General features: G+C 35.8%; 1 protein-coding gene across 3 annotated transcripts in view; it reads left to right on the top strand.

Annotated features, from left to right (window-relative positions):
- Positions 1–17562, top strand: part of Trpm7 (transient receptor potential cation channel subfamily M member 7) — an 86423-nt gene that overhangs the window by 59464 nt on the left and 9397 nt on the right. For 2 of the 3 annotated variants that reach the window (XM_075962067.1, XM_075962068.1), the window contains 9 exons: positions 1016–1148; positions 2415–3127; positions 5379–5446; positions 8129–8222; positions 11969–12036; positions 13940–13974; positions 15415–15440; positions 17234–17284; positions 17362–17427. In XM_075962067.1, coding sequence (XP_075818182.1) covers positions 1016–1148; positions 2415–3127; positions 5379–5446; positions 8129–8222; positions 11969–12036; positions 13940–13974; positions 15415–15440; positions 17234–17284; positions 17362–17427 — 1254 coding nt within the window. Of the gene's footprint in view, positions 1–1015; positions 1149–2414; positions 3128–5378; positions 5447–8128; positions 8223–11968; positions 12037–13939; positions 13975–15414; positions 15441–16219; positions 16269–17233; positions 17285–17361; positions 17428–17562 lie in introns of all 3 variants that reach the window. The other variant, XR_012909702.1, reaches the window with a different exon arrangement.

Raw genomic sequence — 17562 nt, 5'->3', positions numbered from 1 at the left:
TCAAGTATAATATGTCACACATAAATGTTATATCAGATACAAAGAACAAAAAGGTTTTTTTCAGCTGGGTTTTGGTGGCACATACCTTTAATCCAGGCACTAGGGAGGCAGAAACAAACAGATCTCTGTGAGTTCGAGACTATTCTGATCTTCGGAGAAAGTTCCAATAGCCAGGGCTGTTACACAGAGAAACCCTATCTTGAGAGAAAAACAAACAAATTTTAAAATATGTTAACTTTAGCAACACCTTAACTTTCTACCAATCAAAAGCTTAAGTGTCTTCAGATAAATTCACATCATAGCTGAGATGTCTTTTCTATCTATTTCAAAAATGCCTTGATTTATGACTTTTTCTTTTTTGTTACTATGAAAACTTCATAAAACTGCTTCCATGTTTTAACATGGAATTTGGGTAATCTAAATCTCTGTTTCTGGGCCATTGTAAATCATATTTGGCCTTAGAACAAACTGTTGATCATTTAAACAATAGCAAAACAATATGATCATAAAAGTCAATTTGATATTTAACTTCTTTTGGGGAATGGCCCCTCAGTTCTTGTTAAAAATGATAACCTATGTCATTTTACCTGTTCTTGAAACCTGTTCTTCCAAATTAGTACATCTTCATACAACCTGCGGAAAATCAACAAGTCAGTTATATTTAAATTTTTTGTGGTTTTCTTTCTCATAAAATTCTTAAATTTCTCCTACAAGACACATGATCAGAGAACTAAGCAAGAAATAGGAACGACATAGTATTAAAGAAGAAAGTAAAAAGAGACAAAATATCTAAAACTTGGGCATGGTTTGCATGCCTTTAATCTCAGCATTTGAAAAGCAGAGGCAAGGGGATGTGTGTGAGTTCCAGGACTACATAGAGAGACCCAGTCTGTTAAATAAATAGTTGTCTATCAAATAAACAAAAACAATGAATAAGTAGAAGGAGAAAGACACGAGCTGAAATCTGGTGGGTAGCGTTCATTGTGTTCTAATTTTTTTCTGGTCTTCTCCTTAGAACTTTTCTTAACAGAAGAAGATCAGAAGAAACTCCATGACTTTGAAGAGCAGTGTGTTGAAATGTATTTTGATGAAAAGGATGATAAATTCCATTCTGGGAGTGAAGAGAGAATCCGTGTCACTTTTGACAGGTAGATAATCTCTTTAATTATTACTGACTGTATGTTAAAATGAATCCTGTTAGCTGATATATGTTCTCTGTTCAGTTTAGTTTATCAGGTAAAAAACTTTATATTACAAGCATTGAGAAATCAGGTTAGTTCTTTACATTTACTACATGTAACCCAATAGATCTCTTGTTACAAGCTTTTATTTTATGTGTATGAGTGTTTTATATACGTGTGTGTGTGTTTGTGTGTGTTCACGTGTGCATTTGTGTTCATGTGGAGGTCAGAAGAAGGAATTGATCTCCTGGAACTGGGGTTCCAGATAGTTATGAGCCACTGTGAGGGTGATGGGATTCAAATCCCAACTTCTCTGGAAGACCAGCAAGTGCTCTTAACCACTGAGCCACCTGTCTAGCCCCTTACTTTGCTCTTTAGTGATGCTAGGGGTCAAGCTCATGCCCACACTTACTAGGAAATGATTATACCTCTTAGTCTGGTCCTCAGCGCTCTTGTTTTTTGACTGTAGTTACAAGGAGAGAAGAGTTGGTATTTTAACTTTTCAAGAGATAAAAGTAATGTTTTCATAACTATTTTAAGGCTTTTGTTTCTTTACAATGTTTTTGTTTCACATTAGAAGCATGTGGTATTTGTGTATGACACTGATGGTAATCTTTTGTATATAAAGTTTTATATACATTTTGAAGGAGTGAACTCAGGTAGCCTATGGAACAAAATTTGTTTGTAAAACTTTGTGTTTTGGGGGCTGGAGAGATGGCTCAGAGGTTAAGAGCATTGCCTGCTCTACCAAAGGTCCTGAGTTCAATTCCCAGCAACCACATGGTGGCTCACAACCATCTGTAATGGGGTCTAGTGCCCTCTTCTGGCCAACAGGCATACACACAGACAGAATATTGTATACATATATATATATGTTTTAAGCCAGGAATGGTGGTGCGCACTTTTAATCCCAACCCTAGGGAGGCAGAGGTAGGCAGATCTCTGTGAGTTTGAAGCCAGCCTGGTCTACAGAGTGAGTTCCAAGACAGTCAGGACTACAAAGAGAAACCCTGTCTCAAGTAAAAAAAAAATATATATATATATATTTTTGCATGCCCCTGTGTATGCATGACATGTGGAGGGCATGTTTGCTGTGGCTTTAGTGAAGACGTTAGAGGACAACGTTTTCTCCTGACCAGATTACAGAGCTCAAACTTCGGTCTTTAATGAGCCATCTCCCTGTCCCATCTACATTATTTTTAACATTTGAAATGCCCTTTTGTCCCCCTGCAGAGTGGAGCAGATGTGCATTCAGATTAAAGAAGTTGGAGATCGTGTCAACTACATAAAAAGATCATTACAGTCTTTAGATTCTCAAATTGGCCATTTGCAAGATCTCTCAGCCCTGACAGTAGATACATTAAAAACACTTACAGCCCAGAAAGCTTCAGAAGCTAGCAAAGTTCACAATGAGATCACTCGGGAATTGAGTATTTCCAAACACTTGACCCAGAATCTTATTGATGACGTTCCTGTAAGGCCTATGTGGAAGAAGCATAGCATTGTAAATACACTGAGTTCCTCTCTTCCTCAAGGTGATCGTGAAAGTAATAATCCTTTTCTTTCTAACATTTTTATGAAAGATGAAAAAGACCCCCAGTATAACATATTTGGTCAAGATTTGCCTGTGATACCCCAGAAAAAAGAATTCAACATTCCAGAGGCTGGTTCCTCCTGTGGTGCCTTATTCCCAAGTGCTGTTTCTCCCCCAGAATTAAGACAGAGGCGACATGGGGTAGAAATCTTAAAAATATTTAATAAAAATCAGAAATTAGGCAGTTCACCTAATAGTTCACCACATATGTCATCCCCACCAACCAAATTTTCTGTGAGTACTCCATCTCAGCCAAGTTGCAAAAGTCACTTGGAATCTGCAACCAAAGATCCAGAACCTGTTTTCTATAAAGCTGCAGAAGGAGATAACATAGAATTTGGAGCATTCGTGGGTAAGTTTGGCAAACTATTGCTGCACATTAGTGTTGCTTTTGATGTCAGAAACACTACCTTAGAAAAGTAATTAGCTAATTAATAAAAATGTACTATAAGACAGGTTGCCATTAATTATATACTTATTTGGGAACTGTCATTTGAATTTAATGCATATTCAGTTGGATTTGTCAATTGTTAGGGTGTGAGTGATTTGTGAGTGGTAGATTCTAGGGTAAAAGTAGAACGGTATAAGGGAGGTTATGACACCAGTATGAATAGGACCAGTGGGTAATTTCATATACAACCAAGACAGTGTTGAACGTGACTGTATACTACAAGTAATGACGTTAGGATTAGAGGGACAGCACATACATTCATTACTTAACAGTGATACGGTAGCCATTATAATCATATTAAAAACTTTAATAAAACCAGAAAAATAAATGGTTCACCTAAAAGCAACTTTTGTTACCCAACCAATCAAATACAAGTCTGTATTTGTGGTCTACTCAATCACATATGTAAAGATGAGAATATTTCTAGATAGATGATTTTTCTTTATGTGTATGAGTTTTTACCTGCAAATGTCTGTGTACCATGAGTGTACCTGTTGTCCACAGTGGTCAGAAGAGGATATCAATTCCCTTGAAAGTGGAGTTATGGATGGTTGTAAGCCACTATGTGGGTGTTGGGAACTGAACCTGGATCTCTTCAAGACTAACAAGTGCGCGGGAGACCGGGGTTCGATTCCCCGACGGGGAGCCAAAAAAAAAAAAAGACTAACAAGTGTTCTTAATTGCTGAGCCATCTCTCTAGCCCCCTTTCTCACTTTTATTGGATATCTTGTGCATTAAAGAACCAGCACAAAGGAGCTACCTTTTAAATTCTTTCCACCTTTTTTTCCCACACACTTCCCTGAGCATTGGCTAGTAGTGGGTTTAAGGGTTAGCACTCACAGTCATTTGTTCTCAGCTCCTTCAACAATTATGGGCTGCCGCCCACTCCTAAAAAAAGCTTCTCTGACCATGGTTGAGAGCCTCCCAGGTCTATGGGTGCACACAGATATTTAGAACAATTAGCAAAGTAACAGACGTGAGTTTATAATGTCAGGCATGGATCTGTTGTGGAACAAGCCTGAGATCCATTAGAAAGTAGTTCGTTCTACAGCATTCATTCCACTATTGCACCAGAAAAGATTGTTGCAAAAGAAAAGTCTTTTACATAATAGTGATAGCATAAGTAAAGTTATGGGGAAAAAATACTCTTTTGACAGTAATCATGTTAATAACATTTGTGAAAATTACTTGATCAGGAAAGGGATGGAGGGCTAGACTGTAGTAAAATAAAGTGTGAATGTGAGGAGTTGGACAATTACCTGAAAGCATAAATGTGTTAAGTGGTAATATAGACCTATCATATTTGAATATTAACAGCATGCCATATAGAGGAGAATAAACAGCTGAAGAGAGAAAATATCACAGGACTAGCTGAACTCTGTGATATGGGAGAATATAGTGTTCTAATTGTCTTCTGATAGTGTATTAAAATATTTAAAGAAGTTTTTTTTGTAATACTTTGCTCTCTTAGAGTGATATTCATACTATTACAAGGTCTACCTGAGGCCTTTTGCCTTTCTTGTCTGACTTTGTCCATTAACTTTCTGTTCTAGTCTTTAACTATTTTTCTAGCTTTTCCCAACCTACAAATTTACCTAGTCATGGACACTGTTATTATTATTTAGAGAATCTGTTAATAAGACTATGTAGAATATCCATATTAAGGCCAACCTGGCATGTTATCTAGGTATCAGATTACTGGTATTTATTATTAGTTTATGTGGTTAATTAAATAACATTTCCTGCATTAAATCTATCCCAATCTTACCAAGTCTAAGTTTCCCTTAAATTTGTTTGAATATCTTGTTGCTCCTTCCTCTACCCCCCTTGTGCAGATGTTTGCCATACAGATGTTTGCCACTAAGCCTGGCTCAGTCTATTTTGTATTTCATTAGTAAGAGTAAAATGTCCCCTTCTAATTCTAAGGTTGACTTAGATTGTTTGTGGGGTTCTCAATAGGAGATTGTTTGCTGTTGGACATCTTCCTGGTAGGTATTTTCAGTATGACATATAAAAAGAGCTAAAGGAAAGTTTACAGAGCCTGAAAACTACTTAAAAGATTAATATAAATCATTTGTTTCTAAGATTTTACTTCCATCTAATAGGGAAGAAAAAGTTTCATTGTAACCTTTTTTCCTTTTCCCCTGTTAAGGACACAGAGATAGTATGGATTTACAGAGGTTTAAAGAAACATCAAACAGAATAAAAGAACTGTTATCCGTAAGTGACACTTTTAAATGTCAGCACAATTAAATGTAATTTCACTTTTTTGATCATTTCCTCTAAATAGAACTAAACTTTTTAGTAAAAAGTAGGTTAACAGAGATTGTCATTAGTATAATTATCATCCACTTGAAACTATCAGATACCTGAAACTGTTATCATTAAATGATTACCCCAGATACCTGAAAGTGTTAGGCTTCAAAGAGAAACATGAAAAAGTTCAAATTAGCTTGCATTTTTGTTAACTAAAATGCTTAACAGTTTTTTAAAAGGGGCGTTTCCCTGTTCATTTTCTATGGAGTTATTACTGAGCTTAACTTTTCTTCAAGGACCCAAAGTTTATTAGAACACGATCGTTCCTTTCAAAGAACTCGAAATCTAGAAGTTAAAAGACTATATATGATGTACATAGATAGAGTATTAAATAAATTCCAATGACATCTAATGAATGAATGGAACAAATGGCAAAAAACAAAAAGATGTATTTCTTGACTGAAAAGTAGTTTTTATTTCTTTTGCTTTCATAAATTGCCCATAGCTACTCATCACCTCAAGAACAACACCATGAGTTATTTGAAGTGTTTGAACTGTTCTGTCCCTTAACGAACTTACATTTTAGAAATGGTCAAATAACAAATACAGGAAACAGGATTTGTTCCTAAAGATACAGAGATATGATAACTAACATGCCCTCTGAGTCATCACTCATGTGATCCAGAGTTAACGGTGTCATTGCTGTCAGGCATATGTAAAAGGCAGGCTCAGGTGCATTGTACTAAAATTTGATGCACATAGTAAGTATCTAGTGGGTAGGTGCTGTCAACTCATAATTTAATTGGTGAATATATGCATATTGAGAGTGATGATTCTATATTTATCTTCTGTTTGCCTTAAAGTATGAAAATAGTTGTATGATTTTCTTCCTTCAAAAGAACAGCAGGTTGATATATAAAACATGATCGTAGGGTATTCATAGTTGCCTAAATACCCAGTAACATCTCATTAGTGTGTGGGAGTCAGAAGATGAGCTTAGCATCCACATAGCCTTTAAAGGAGGTGCTCATAAGTTTAGTGTTCCAGTCCTGACACTGTTCTTTATCCACAGTCCCTCCTCACTCCGTTTTACATCTTAGTGGGATTTCTGAGACAGTCTAAATCTAAATCCTTATCTGCCTTGCCTCTTGTTTCCAAGAATGGGATTGTAGGCATGTGCTATTACATTTAGCTTCTTTGCACAATATTTTCTATTCATTTTAGTTCTGTTGGCATACTTGTAAAGTTCTGAATATTTTCATTACATATGATAATTTTGAAGAAGAAAGCTAGATAAGTGGGTTGGAGGCATTTTAGCTGGCACATCATACATGATAATGAAGTGGATTTTTTTAGGTAAATGAAGTACTCTGGATATTCTTAAGTCTTAGGAAAGCTGTTATTGGAAATTATTTTAAATTAGCATATTTTTATCATATTTTCATATTTCCAGTATATTGTATATTGTGAAGAGTGTGCAACATCAAAGCCAGAGATGCTTAGTTTTTTTGAGGTAATAATTTGCAGCAGTAATGTTTTGGTGACCAAGGTTCAGAAATACTTTAAAGGTTGTGTAATATTCTTAGAGTTGATAAAGTAAACAGTGTGGGGCTAGAGAGATTACTCATTGGTTAGGAGCACTTGCTGCTCTCCCAAAGGATATGAATTTGGGTCCTGGAACCTACATCAGTCAGCTCAAGGAGATCCCATGTTTTTTTTTTTTTTCTGGCCTTTGTGTGCAGCATGTGTATATGACATGCACACAGACAGACATTCATAAAAATAAAACTTGAAAAAGAAAGTGGTGTGATGCCTCTCTCTAATTGTTTAATGGGATTCATTAGTTTGTTTGGAAAGAAGAAAGTCAAAGTGAAGTAACTATTAGATACTAAAATATTTTGTAGCTAGAATAGTTAAAACAAAACTATTTCATTAAATATCATTGTTGTTGAAGTAGACCTTGAACAAAACAATTTAGTAGGAGGGCTGAATTTGAAGTTAATAAAGGAAGTGCTTTGTTAATAAAAATTGGAGAATTGGGTAAAAATTTGAAAAGACTATATCATCATGATTTTTATAAATGTGGATGAATCTTAGAGCTAAATATAGAAAGTCTAATCATAGAAAATTTTAATAAAAATGAAAAATAATTATTAGGCCAGAAAGGCAGCAAGCCTTTAATATATGAATATTACAAACAAAATGAAAGCTTCAGAGACACTGAAATATTGTACCCATGTGTCAGAACAAATTCAAAGAGAAATTAAGGTTTGACACATAGCTCCTACAAAGCAGTATGTATCAAGCCATGTGGCAATACTTTTTCCTTTATAAAGTAATAATGGTTTTGTTTTCAGTGTTCCCACAGTTTTCTATATTTTTCCAAACATCTTGAGAATGTGTATTAGTATTAAAAGGATTCATTCAGATGAGTAGGTAGTTTTCAGATCGTTTTTGAGATTCACATTCATGTAACCAGATCTGTGTTATATACCTTTTAATGCTTGAGTAGAATAAAGCATATTGAGTTAGATCAAAAGAATTTCTATGCAGGACAATGACTTGAAGGCCAATTGTTTTTAAAAATTTATGTGCATATATATTTATGCTTATGTGTACACTCACATATCTATATAATCTATACAGAACGATACTCCTTCTGAAAACACTTTGAAACATGTGGGTGCTGCTGGATATAGTGAGTGTCATAAGACTTCTGCATCTCTTCATGCAGAACAAGGTGAGTGTTTTGATGAATTCTTTTAGCAAACATACTAAGCTTTAAGTATATATATATACATATACATATATACACATATACATACATACACACACACACACACACACACACACACACACACACACACACACACACACACATATATTGGTTTTTCAAGACAGGGTTTCTCTGTAGCTTTGGAGCCTGTCCTGGAACTAACTCTTGTAGCCCAGGCTGGTCTCGAACTCACAGAGATCCGCCTGCCTCTGCCTCCCGAGTTCTGGGATTAAAGGCGTGCACCACCACCGCCCGGCTTTAAGTATATATTTACCAAGTACCTTAGTAATAAATTGTATGTGAGCCAAAAGATGAAAATCCTGGTCAACAATAGTTAGTGTGACCTTGGAAATAAGTAATGTAATTCTTACATTTTTCTCTCTCACACACACAAACACATATGAATATGAGATATATATATATATATATATATATATATATATATATATATATATGATTATTTAGTCAGAAAAGAAAAGATGAAATTCAAAGATCTTTTACATCTAATTTTAACATTTACAGATAGCATCAGTTTTTCAACAAATTTATTTTCGTAGTTCAACTTGGTTAAATTCTGTTGATATTAAAATACAGTTTGAAAAATTACTACTTCTTATTCCAACCATACATGGAGGAACCACTATTATTTTTGTCTGCATTTAGCTAATATATCCATTTTGTGGCCTGAAGGTCATATTCACTCATGGATAGCTACAAATTTAGGCCAACACAAAATAGTGACTTAGTAAAGCATAAGCATTTTGATTTTATTAATCTTAATTATGTAATTTTTTAAAATCAGTTTTTGAAAAAACTTTTCTCATTTTACATACCAATCCCAATTCCCACTCCCTCTCCTTTCCTGCTCCCTCTATCTCCTCCCCCTCTACCTCACCCACCCACCCCCCTCTCACCCACGTCCATTCCTCAGAGAGGGTAAGGTTTCCCATGAGAAGTCAACAAAATCTAGCACATTGCTTTGAGGCAGGACAAGGCCCTCCCCTAGGCTGAGCCTCCAAAGATAATGAATTCCAGAAAGCCAGTATAAGCAGTAGGGATAAATCCTGGTCTCACTGCCTGTGACCTCATAGTCTGCCCCAGCCATACAACTGTCACCCATATTTGCCCTATGATGGTTCCAGTGAGCTCCCATTAGTTCAGGTAAACTATTTCAGTGGGTGTCCCCATCGTGGTCTTGACCTCTTTGCTTATATTATCGCTTCTCCCTCTCTTGGACTGGACTCTGCCCAGTGCTCCACTGTGGTTCTCTGAATCTGCTTCCATCATTTGCTTGATGAAGATTCTGTGATGACTTTTATTTAAGAAAGTCATTACTCTGACTACAGGGCGAGGCCAGTTCGGACACCCTCTCTACAATTGCTTAGGGTCTTAGCTGGAGTCATCCTGTGGGTTTCTGGAAATTTCTCCAGTGCTAGGTTTCTTGCTAGCCGCATAATGACTCCTTCAATCAAGATATCTCTTTCCTTGCCTGGATTCCGTCTCTGTCCTTTCCCCATCTCTACCATCCTGTGCCCTCAATCCACTTTCCCTTTCCCCTACTCCTCTCCTCCTTCCCTGCATGAACTTAGTAAATGATTACATTGTATCACAGTATCAGAGGTTGGGTGTGTCTGCTAGTCTTTATGCTTATGCAATCCTTTATAACAATATATGTTTTCCTATTTTCTATAATGTATACAATAGATAGCATATTGTTCTTTTGTACTACTAATTTTTCATTTCTTGTATCATGGTGATATTTCCATATTAAGTATTTTTTCTTGTTTGTTTGTTTGAGACAGGAAATCAAAACTCCCTCAAACTCCCTGTGTAGCTCAGGGTGTCCTTGAATTCCTGCTTCTTCTACCTCAGCCTCCTATTGCAGGGATTACAGATGTGTCATCATGCCTTGTTTTTGAGATCAGTCTTCACTGTAGCCCAGGCTGTTTCCAACTTAAAGTAGTCCTCCTACCTCAGTATCCCTAGTTACTGGTACTCTAAGTGCATACCACCATACCTGGCTTTGTTTTTATATAAATGCCTATAATTGAAAGGCTGATTAGTTGGGACATTTTCCTTTTAAAATCAGTGCTTCCTTGTTCCCTCACAATCACTTCTTTTAATCTGTTTCAGTACACTGAGTTCAGCAGTATATATTACTGTAGGAGTTCAGGTTGGCTTGGCAACATCATACATAATTACTATAGTGAGTGATAGCAAATTCAAACCTAAAAATCATGTCAACAGCTACAGAAAAGGCATTTGATAAAGTTGAGCCATCTGCTCATGAATAAAACTTACATAGTAATGTAAGAATGGAGTTCTTTAATTACAATAAAAGTTATCTGTAAAAACTTACCACAAGTCTCATATTCCATGTCATATTGAGAACTAAGATAGAAATTATAGCTGTTTGTGTTTTATATGATAGTCCTGGAAATAAGGCCCATAAAAGAAACAATAGAAGTGATTATCAAGGAAAAGGTGGAACTGTCAGTACTTTTAAGATAACATGTGTATTGTTTCTAAAAGTAACACAATTATATTGCTCTATCTGCTTATTTCATTTTTAGGTCATATCTCTTAATTTGCTTGCTATTTATTTGTTTATTTATTTAGTGGCAGGGTCTCTCTATGTGGCCCTGGCTGTCTTAGAACTCACTATATAGATCTAGGGCAGGATAGCCCCAAACACACAGCAATTCACCTGTCTCTACCTCTCAAGAGCTGAGATTATACACGCTACTGTACCTAGCTCTTAGCTTTCTTAACTAAGTGGAGACTAAACTTTTCCCACCATTTCCAGATTGAACACATACACATGTCTTCACCCTTTCCCACCAATATAATCATGCCATGAGTTTATTTAAATCAGCATCCTAAATTCTTTGATACTTAGCTAAATTTCTCAGAATAGCATATATCCTGTTATTTTCAGGTTTTTAAAGAAAGTTTGGCTATGCATTTTGTAATATGTTTCAACTTTTTTTTACCTTTTTTTCAACTATTACTTTATTTTTGGTTTTATGGGATAGGATCTTATTATGGGTTCTAAACGTTTAAAGAAAAAAAGGCACCCTCAGAGTAAGTGTTATGCTGCTGTTTTTGTGAAGTGCCAGGGGCTATATGACACATACATACACTGACCAAAACACTATTGAGAAAGATGCACGAGAGAATAGTAACCTGGATGTCGGTAGGGATGGCTTGAAAATAGGAGAGGGCTTGTGTTTAAAATACATTTTGCTTCTTACTGGGTTTTCACAATAAATTAAAAAATTTTCTTTTAATAAGTTTTATAGCTTGCGGATTTATAGGCCTCTTATAACTCTTGGGTTTGGCTTTGTTGGAGATAAGAAACCAGCTTTTGAAGGTTACACTCTCAGAAACACTTTGTTTTATTAATACTTTCCTTTTTTATGAATACTTAAAAGTTCAGTTGTTTAGCTGGACAATGGTGGCATACACTTTTAATTCCAGCACTTGGGAGGCAGAAGCCAGTGTACTTTATGAACTTTATAAGTTTGAGACCAATCTGGATTACAGAGTTTAGAAAAGCCAAGGCTACACAGAGAAACCTTGTCTTGTAATTTTAAAAAGGAAGGAAGGAAGGAAGGAAGGAAGGAAGGAAGGAAGGAAGGAAGGAAGGAAGGAAGGAAGGGAAAAAAGGTGTAATTGCTCAACTATGTCTTTTTAATTTCTTGTAACAGAAAGCAATAGTAGAAGAACATCTACAGAAGAATCTCCAGAAGTAGATTCCAAAGCTGCTTTGTTACCGGTTTGTATATTTCAATTAAGTAGCATATTGACAGGAACATGCACTTACTAATGAACATTTAAAAGTTGTGATAAGTGTTTTATGGGTAATTATATCAAGCTTTAAAAACAGTTTTCCTTAGAAAACAGACCTCAGTCTCCTCCATGCAGAACACTCAGAAATTTTACACAGAAGAAAAGGAAGGCCTCCTGTTTGAATTGAAGATAGTTAAATGAATTCATTCCCAACCATCTTTGGTGTTGTTTGGTTTTTGTAAAATCTTCTAAAACCAGATGACAACTAAGACTGCTAGCTTGGGTGAAGGCAAATGAGTATCTAGAAATAGATGCTCACACAGTTATAATCCATAGAGAGTAACTTACAGTTGGTTCTGTTGTTAAAAATCAAGTTATTAAGTCTGGGTGCACTCCTTTAATCCAGCACTTGGAAGCAGCAGGAGGATCTCTGAATTCAGGGCCAGCCTGGTCTACAAGAGCTAGTTCTAGGACAGCCAGGATTGCTATACAGAGAAACCCTGTCTTGCAAAACTAGGAAAAATAAAAACCCACAAGTTATTAAGGACAGTATTTTTGGTACACATCTACAATCCCAGAGCTGTAACCTCAATAATCCACAGATTGAGGCAGATGATCTCAAGTTTGAGGCCAGCCTGAACTACATAGTATGACCTTGTCTCAAAATCAAAACAAAGTAGTTGTTTCATTAGGAAAAGGAATTTGTAAAATTTCACTGTGACAAATACTGCTCTCTAGGAGTTTATATTGAATCTAAATTGTAGAATATCTATTGTAGAATCATCTGTTAAGATGATTTCCTAACTATAGAGATTTTATTAGACTAACAATTAAAAAAAGAATAATGGATTATAATAATAAAACATTAGCCAAGAAAAAGATACTATTAAAAAATATTAGCAACTTGAAAAATATGTAGAAAGGAAGAAAATACTCACCAGACATGGCGACACATCTTTAATCCTAGCATAGGCAGGTCTGGAAGGTCAGGGCCAGCCTGGTCTACAAAATAAGTTCCAGATCAACCAGGGACGCACCATGAGACCCCGTCGCACAAAACCAGAAAAAGAGGGGAAAATAATACAGGCATAATAACCCTAGTACCTGGGGACAGAGAACAGGGGGGGCATATTTAAGGCCAGACTTGCTACATAGCAAATTCCAGACCAACCTGACTACACACTAATATTTTGTCAAGATTAAAGACCAAATGTTTCTTTTGGGTAACAGGTGAGGAACTCTATAAAGAGAGAATTACTAAGGCCAGAATGCAACTACATCTAATTGGCCATGAGAAAGTAGAATTTGAAGAAATGTGAATGAATTGGAATTTTCTAAATTGATGAAATATATAAAAACTCAAATTCAGAAAATATTAATCTCAGTGAGGGAAGTTAAATATCTAGACCATAACAACTAAGTTTGCTGAATAGAAACCATGTGAATGGGTGTGGTGTGCAAAATGGCTGCTGTGTCTTAATACTTGTGTTTCTGTCATTTTATTCGTATTTAGTTGGTGTGATTTTAATTCTGCTTATACTTGATGTTTTTTGGTAAGAAGCATAGATTATTTTTAGAATCAGAGGCATGCTCGGAAAATAAGATTGCCATCAGAAACAAAGATACCAGCGCGCATGTAAAACCAAGCATGGGATAAAGGAGGATACCCACATGGGTGCACAGAGAGACACAAACACAGCTCTGTGAAAAATAACCTTCCTGAATTACTTATTTCCCTTTGTGGTTATAAGTTGTATGAAACAAGGACTTCATATTAAGCTCTCGGGCCATCATTTTTAAAGAATATTAAGAAATATATTAGTTAACATTGATTCTAGAAAACTGCTTCTATATTTCAATTAAGTTTTTGTGTTTGTTTTTGACTAAAGGATTGGTTACGAGATAGACCATCAAACAGAGAAATGTAAGTAAGTCTTAATGGCCTGAAAAATATATGAGTTCATAATGAATACTATATTTGTTCTTCTCTGTCTTAACCTGTTTTATACTCCATTTAAGATATCTGTTGCAGCATTTCCCATCTTCACAGACAGGAAATTGGAGGATTTTTATTATAATCTTCCTATATAGTTATATAATTTGATTCTATTATTTCAACTTGCTCTTGAATAAATTTGTTGAAATCTGGAGACTTTAGTTAGCACTTGGTTAATAGGATACTTGTCAATCATTGTACTCAAACGTGTGTGTGTGTGTGTACTGTGATGATTAGCGCAGTAATACATGATATGCTTTAGAAAGCATGGGTACTGAAAAATTATCTAATGAATGTGACAAACCCAGAGCCAGAAGAGTAAACAAAAAGCAATCTGATAGGTAATTTGCCCCTGGATGACTGATACCCATTTGTCAGTACACCCAGATAAGTACTACTGAGGAAGAATGGCCATTTTCAAGCAATCCATATTTTAGTGTCTCCCCTTGTAGATCTGAAGTAGGTGTGAACACAGAGGAAAGTAAACTGTGTTGACATTAATAGGTTAAGACTTGGCTACATTCAATCCCCTTCTGGGACTGTGTCTTTATAACCAAAGCCTTAGAAGATAAGCACAGAACTTTTTTTTTCTTTTTTGGTGCTGTGGATTGAGTCAAGTACTTAACAGAAGAGGGGATAAAGCTGGATTAAAATATTCCTTACAAGAAAATCTTTACCTTACTAAAATTAAGATAACCTTTGGAACCAGTTAGAATATGGGAATTGGGAAGAGGCCATGTTTCCAGGGTCCTTTTGGGTCTTGAACTTCAGGTCCCAAGTGAGACTCGGAGCTGTGTGGTGGGAGAACTCAGCCTAGCATCCATCCTGGTCATATCCCACTCTCCTTTTCATTGTAAATATCTTATCTGCATAGGAATCTTTGGGATTCAAAGAAATCCCACTTGGAATCAAGACTTGTTATAAATAAATAGATTGGACATTGGATATTGAATCTTGTAAAATGATGCCTCAGTCCTTTTCATAACAGTCTGCTGGAGTACTTCTAGAATCATAGAAAATCATTTCCTGGTATTGTCACAGTACTGGAAATGTCTCCACAAATACTGAGCCATAAAATAAAAATATTACTCTATTAAGATCTAGTAGACATCAGTTGAACACTAAAATAATATTTATGTAGCCATAAAGTTGAGATACAAGTTGTTGGTAACATGTACACAGGTAAATATGTACATGTCTGTATATGGAGTATGGAAATAGCAAGTATTCAGACATATATATCTGAACATCTGTATTCCTTTAATTATATTTCATTAAATAACTATGATAACCTTATAAAATCACAAGTTAAATGATAATCAAAACAAAGGTTTTTTCACAGCTTATATTATTTTTATATTTCTTTAGGCCATCTGAAGGAGGAACATTAAATGGTGAGTCTGTGTAGTAGATTAAATATGAAAAATTAAAGGTCGTAATTAAAGCATTTACCACATTATCATAGGCCAGACACTTTAGACTTCAAGTTTTAAAAAGCTAAGGTGGTTGGAAAACTCTTCCCTCATCTTTTATATAAATGTTTACAAACACATGACCCACCCCGTAAATTATGATGGCCACTTTTCTGTCACAACTGCTTCCCACTTAACCAGTACCCGAAAACCAGAATAATGCTAACATGCCAGGCTCTTGCTCTGGCCTCCATCCTAACTAACACGGTGGCTTACTTATTAGTATAGTAAAAATGGAATCATAGAGATGTAATTGTTATAAGATTCATTAGTACTATTTTATTAGTGTAGTTTGTGGATTATTAGTATTTCATAGTATTTTCTTATTAGAATATATTGAATTTATCCATTCTATTTGGGCATTTCAGTAGCTTCCAGTGTGTAACCATTATGCTTTCTGTTGCTCTGAGCATTCTTGTTCATGTTGTTTGGTAAACATAAATTTGCTTTCCATTTAGTTATGGGTGGAATTGCTGGGTCATAGCTTATGCATATGTTCATATTCAGTAGTTACTGCCTGCCAGATAGGTTTTCAGATCAGTTATTCCAGGCTGGCTTCCTGCCTGTAGTTTTAGTGCTAGTCTATCTTCTACCACCAAAATAATTCTCCTGAAAGATTTGATCTAGCCACTCCTCTGCTTTACATTTTTCCCATTGTCATTCAGTAAAATGCAGTGTCCTTTCTTTGCATGACATATTAGGCTCTTCACAATTTGATATTGCCTGCTTCTGTAGCTTCACCTCCTTCAGGTATGCTTATGCTCTTGCTCATTAATTTGCAATCTTGGTTGCATATTCAATCACTGTAGAGTCATCTGTAATGCCACAGACCTGTGGAACTAGATATTGTGGACTGAGTGTCGGTGGGTGATGTTCAGAAAACTCCACAGCCTATCTAATTTTATTCTTAACTAGTCATTCTATATTAAACTGCCTGGGGTTTCTCAAATGTAGCATGAACATTAGCACTTCAGATAGTCTTGTAAATGTATCCCTAAAAATCCACTGCCATGCAGAGTGCTATTTTTTTCCCCAGGTGAGGTAGCTTCTGCCCTTATTACCTAGGCAGCATTAATTACCTTGCCTTGTAGTCCTTAGATACAAGTGTTTGTGTATAGGTGTCTGTATATACTGTATCTTTTTATATTACCACAGTGTTAGAACTGTTGGCTTTTATTTCCTGTGAGATAGTAGATTCCTTCTCATTTATATTCTTAAAACTTAGCACATCACAGATCTGTTTTCTCCCATATCTTCTTCCTATGGTTAAAAGTCAAATCCTCAAAGTAAGTGAATACATAAAATGTAGACGTGGAGAAGCTGATCTGTAGTGTCTTCGTGTCCCAGAAGCTCACGTCTCACATCAGCTCACCTAACATGGTTAGATAGTTATTGTCCCCAACCCAAACAGCAAGAAACAGAACAGTTTTCCTTTTTGAGTGGCAGGTGTGAAAGTACGGTTTACGTCAAGAGCTGGAGAGTGGAGCATCTTGTGTATGCTTCTTTCCAGGTGTTTGGAGCACAGTGGCCACTGTTTTGCCACAATGAATTAAGGACATGTGATATTTGATAGTTTTTTTTTTTTACCTTTCTTTTTTCCCCCTTGTTAGGAGAGATTATGAAAGAAATTTAAGATTATTTTTTTGAGAATGTCTGAGCATAAATTTATGCTGCACAAGTGCTTTTTAAACAGTCTGATTTGTTTACAATTTTAGGTCTTGCTTCGCCATTTAAGCCCGTTATGGATACAAATTACTATTATTCAGGTCAGTGATAATGAAAACAAAATTTACTGATGTTTGAATCTTTTGAGTTTTCATTATTTCTCTCTATTTCAATGCAGCTGTGGAAAGAAATAACCTGATGAGGTTGTCACAGAGTATTCCCTTCGTGCCTGTACCTCCACGAGGTAAATCCCAAAACATAAATAAGAAGCAACCCTCACTGGTCTCTAGTCACAACTTAGAACAAGGGTCAGGACAAAATGAGGATTCCTGTGAAGAAATACCAGCTTCACGTACCTTCTTTGCTACTAGAAGGACGC

This window comes from Microtus pennsylvanicus, chromosome 2 (genome assembly GCF_037038515.1).
Source record: "Microtus pennsylvanicus isolate mMicPen1 chromosome 2, mMicPen1.hap1, whole genome shotgun sequence".
NCBI lineage: Eukaryota > Metazoa > Chordata > Mammalia > Rodentia > Cricetidae > Microtus > Microtus pennsylvanicus.
Note: the sequence above shows the minus strand (reverse complement) of the source record. Positions and strands in the feature narration are given on the sequence as shown.